Genomic DNA, 4,302 nt, shown 5'->3' with positions numbered 1-4,302 from the left:
TATCACATTGAAATCAAGAATATATACATACACAAAAATGTCTCAAACAGTGCTAAATATCCAATATTATATATACATACACAATGAAAAGCATCCAATATTATATATATGTTTCTAATATCCATAATGACTCATACATCCAAAATATAATATAGGAGTGGCTTGATCCATCCAGTCAAGGAACATTTTCAACACTTGAACTTTCACCCTCCACCGTCAATTCAACTTGGACCTCAGGAGCTGCACTTGCATCACCTTCAGCCTGCACATTCGACACAGTCTCGGGTTCGGAAGGAGCAGAAGCCTCTACAGTTGGAGAATTCTGAGGCTCAGAAATAAGTGCAGCCTCTACAATACTTGCAGGCTTGAACTTGCCGATATAGTAATTGAGTGGAGGTCCAGAGTACTCTGTACTCTGAACTTGAGATGCTTTTTTGTCAACTTGGAGAAGAATTGCCGATGCTACAGCGACTGATATTAGAGCTAAACCAGCGGCGAATCGGCGATGGCTGCAGTGTTCTCTGCTCCTAATGATGATGTGCCTGCTGATCCAGAACTTATCGCACTTTCCACAACATAGACTGCTGGCTGCACGAGGAAGGGGGAAAGAGAGGGGAAGGGTGGGGGGTGGAGAATTTATGCACTAAAAGAATATATACATGCTAAGAAGAAATCCTCCAAAATTTTAGACTATGGAAGAAGGATCTTAAACTATGTTTGTCAATGTCCTGACAGATTCTGATCCTCCTCTGGCAATTAAGTGTCAATTCTTATTTAGATATTGTACTTCACTATAAATCTAACAGTAATCCTACCCCACATGATTTGTGCTAATTTATGCTTTGGCCTCACATAATCACAACTATCAACTAAATAACCTCAGGTTGTGATTTAGGAAGTGCTTTATCTTCAGTCGGAAAACATAGAGATGTCATTCAAACGTAATATGAATCTATGATAGACACTGAAATATATTTCCATGATCCATGTAAGTTATTTCACAAATTTGAGCATAAAAATGTTTTGCGAAAACAAACCTCACAAATTTGCCAATGCATTATTGCCCTCACAGTTGCAACGCCACCATCATCAATGCCACCCTGAGTTAATGGATATTCTGTAAAGGGTAGGGGAACAAATACTTCTGTAAAACAAGAAAAGGCAACGTTAAAAGAAAAATTACCTGGAAACCAGGTATTAGTGGAATAACTATAATAACCCTAAAGCACTTCTTTTCTTTCTCTGCGCGTGAAAGAAATAGTTTTTCAAAAAAGCAGCTCACATGGGTCAATAACTTACCTGAACATACTTCATAAGTGATGCTGTCTTCCTTAACATTAAGCATACAACCACCTAGAGTAACAAAATTGTAGACTATTATTTAGAAGTTTAAACAACGTAATCTTTTAAACAAAATATGGAAATTTCATGTCACCTTGCTGAAGTATCCAGACAATAAGGAATTGTGTGTATGGTTTGGTTCAAGAAAGGAGAATAGCAGATCCATCAGCTGCCAAAGTGAAACAATAGTTAGTGGGGTAGCTAGAAAGTGATATATTCTGTAGAACAGATCAAATAATTATTAGCAGAGAGGATTTGCAAGAACAATTGTCAATCAGCTACCTCTTCGTCCTCTACTAATGTCTTCAAAATAACATCAATCTCACAAGTGAAAATTTCACAAGCAATGAAAGGGAACCTGGTTCACAACATAACTTTAGTGAAAAAGAAAAAACAGAAACAAAATTGCACTGAAATCCAAGAATACAACAGCCACAATTTAAAATAGTAATAAAGCATACTTGAAGGCTCGCTTGCTTTCAGCATCTGCAGGAGCATCTTCCACAATATATTGCACCAATTGTTCTACTTGAGCTCTGTCTCTATGGCTGGATACATAAAGTATCAAGTTAGTCCATTTTCTCAATATAATATTACTTTTTATGAATAAAGTTACATAAAAATTTGCTCGCTGCTCATCATGAATAACATAATATGTGAATGATGATTAAAGATATATTTAAGAAAAAAGAATTACCAAGACATGATAAAAGTCAGATCCCAAAATAGTGACATACTTGTTAACAGAATATTCATGTTTTGATGGTTTAAGAGACCAGTCTAGTTCAACTTAAAATGAAATACCAAGACTTGAAAAACTAATATGAGAACAAGCCTAATGTAATGCACTATGGCTGAAACAAAAAAAGGCCTACTAGCAGTCGAATCTAGTTTTAGCTGAAGATGGTGACATATAATCAACATTTCTCGCTACAAATCATTGGTCTTCCTTCAATACTAAAGTTCAGAAAAGGATTCATCAAATAAGCCACATCGGGAACTAACCCAAAATAAAAGGTAATGCCAAATTAATGACTCAGTGTTTACAAACCTCTTTAGGGTAATGAATACACCTATCTTGTTGACAGAAAGCTATACTCAGTGAATAGCTCTATATTTGGTTCATAAAAATTAATTATGCGTATTATATAGCTCGCTGCTCATCAATTTAATACATTTCCTCAGTCCTCTTTCCAGACTACTAAAATTGGACTCGCCAAAAAACTTACCGATCGAGTAATTTATATAAAATTTAGTCCACACAGATCTATGGTCATCAGTGTCAAGGCCTCCGAGCAATTTTATTGAAGCCCCAATAAAAAACTGACTAAATAACTACTACCCAAAGTCAATATCTAGTCAGTTTAACCCTAATTTCTCTTAAAGAAAACTTATTCTGTAAACAGGTGTTGGATTCCTACTGCAAAAAGACCCAAAAATCAACTTGTGAGATTTCAAACTTGGTTTGCATTTTCAAAAGCGTTAGATACAGCTGTTCATAACAATTTAAGCATGACGTGCTTGCTACATAGTCATAGCTAATGTCAATGTTCATTCAATACAGGTCAAATTTTGACCAACTACAGTTGAAATTACCTTTGGGTAATTTCTAATTATCTCTGCGCAAGATGGTTAACTAGCAATCCCAGAAAGGTGTTTGAACTAGGTTACTAACTTGATATGGTCAAATATGCTCACTACCATGATATCAGATTAGGTAACAAGCACGAAACTAGAAAACGAACATGTACTACAACAGACATCAATAAATCCAACCAACCTGGAATCATAAAACGAGAGCATCGTTCGGTTCTGATCTAGTAGTAAAACACGTAATATAATCATGCGGGATACAAGATCAATGATTCTATGTATAATAGACTTGTTAAAGCTATCATATTCCTGTGAAATATAAAAGAGATCCTCAACAATGCAACAACCTTTATAGGCTTTATTCAAACAAGAAAACCTTGGTCATCAAGTACCACAGGCAATCGGCCAAGGGGGCAGTTAGAACGAGATTGATGGCTGAAGCACTGATTGTAGAGCTCGTCGGGGACATTGGACTCCGAGATCCCGGCGTAATGATGGAGGAGCTGGTTTCGGGAGAAGCAGAGAGGGCAGATCCAGATCTTGGCGTTGAAATCGACGCTGCAGTAAGGGTTGAGGACGACAGAGCACGGGGGCTTGCATCGGAGAGGGGCGTAGGGGAGGGTGACGAGATCGGGACTGGATCGGATCGGGTATTTGGGGATGAAATATAAAATGCCGCTTGGTGAAAATTTTGGGGAAATCGCGCGGGTCAGAAAAAATGATTGCAAATTTTTTTTTAAAAATCCTAACATTACTCCCAAACGGTTTCGACCGTTTGGGCTAATATATCCCAAACGGTTTAAACCGTTTGGGAGATTCGTTTGGGATTTTTAATAGCCCAAACGGTTTTAACCGTTTGGGATAATTAACCCAAACGGTTTAAACTGTTTGGGCTATTTTGACTTGTCCAAACGGTTCTAATAACCGTTTGGACAGACCAGTTTTGTACTAGTGTATGTATATACACTCTCTCTCTCACTCATTATTCGGACAAGTTTGAGGTTAGATAAAGTGATCTACTTAAGTTCAGGATGAATTTGTTTTATATTTGCTATTCAATGCCAGTATTGATTGAATGTTTGAATAATTTTAATATTGTTGATGTCAATTATCAAACAAGGGGTTGTTTGAGAGTTTGTGTAGTGATTAGAGTCTTCTAACTCCTTCTGATGAGTGATTCTGGGGCTTGTTATCCTTCCTTGCACATTAAGGAACTCGTAAGAGGGCGGAGTTGGAGTCTCTGATTGTTCCTCTGATGATCAAGTCAGTAGGTGATCTTGAGTGAAAAAGTAAAGAGTTAGTTCTTAGTTACGTAAAAAAGACCAGAGAGTGATACCTCATGTAGTGTCGTTCCTTTTATAGTGGGTT

The 4,302-nt window shown here is 37.1% G+C and overlaps 1 protein-coding gene across 6 annotated transcripts; it reads right to left on the bottom strand.

Moving 5' to 3' along the window:
- On the bottom strand, nucleotides 1-3,579 carry LOC109837375 (serine/threonine-protein phosphatase 6 regulatory subunit 2-like). 6 transcript variants are annotated; one of them, XR_002246257.1, is made up of 7 exons: nucleotides 3,327-3,579; nucleotides 1,803-1,889; nucleotides 1,624-1,699; nucleotides 1,436-1,510; nucleotides 1,184-1,353; nucleotides 1,038-1,100; nucleotides 1-588 (listed from the first exon to the last, which is right to left on the bottom strand). XR_002246257.1 is itself a non-coding variant. In XM_020405598.1 (6 exons), the coding sequence occupies exons 1-6, from the start codon at nucleotides 3,401-3,403 to the stop codon at nucleotides 1,106-1,108; spliced, it is 408 nt and encodes a 135-aa protein (XP_020261187.1). In that variant the 5' UTR covers nucleotides 3,404-3,579; the 3' UTR covers nucleotides 1-1,105. The 6 variants fall into 6 exon arrangements, 3 of the variants coding, with proteins under 3 accessions (XP_020261187.1, XP_020261188.1, XP_020261190.1); XR_002246255.1 differs by having other exon boundaries at nucleotides 1,038-1,144; nucleotides 1,300-1,353; XR_002246256.1 differs by having other exon boundaries at nucleotides 1-1,100.

Source organism: Asparagus officinalis, chromosome 4 (genome assembly GCF_001876935.1).
Source record: "Asparagus officinalis chromosome 4, Aspof.V1, whole genome shotgun sequence".
In the NCBI taxonomy this organism is placed as follows: Eukaryota; Viridiplantae; Streptophyta; class Magnoliopsida; order Asparagales; family Asparagaceae; genus Asparagus; species Asparagus officinalis.
The sequence above is the reverse complement of the archived record's forward strand: the minus strand, read 5'-3'. Positions and strand labels throughout refer to the sequence as shown.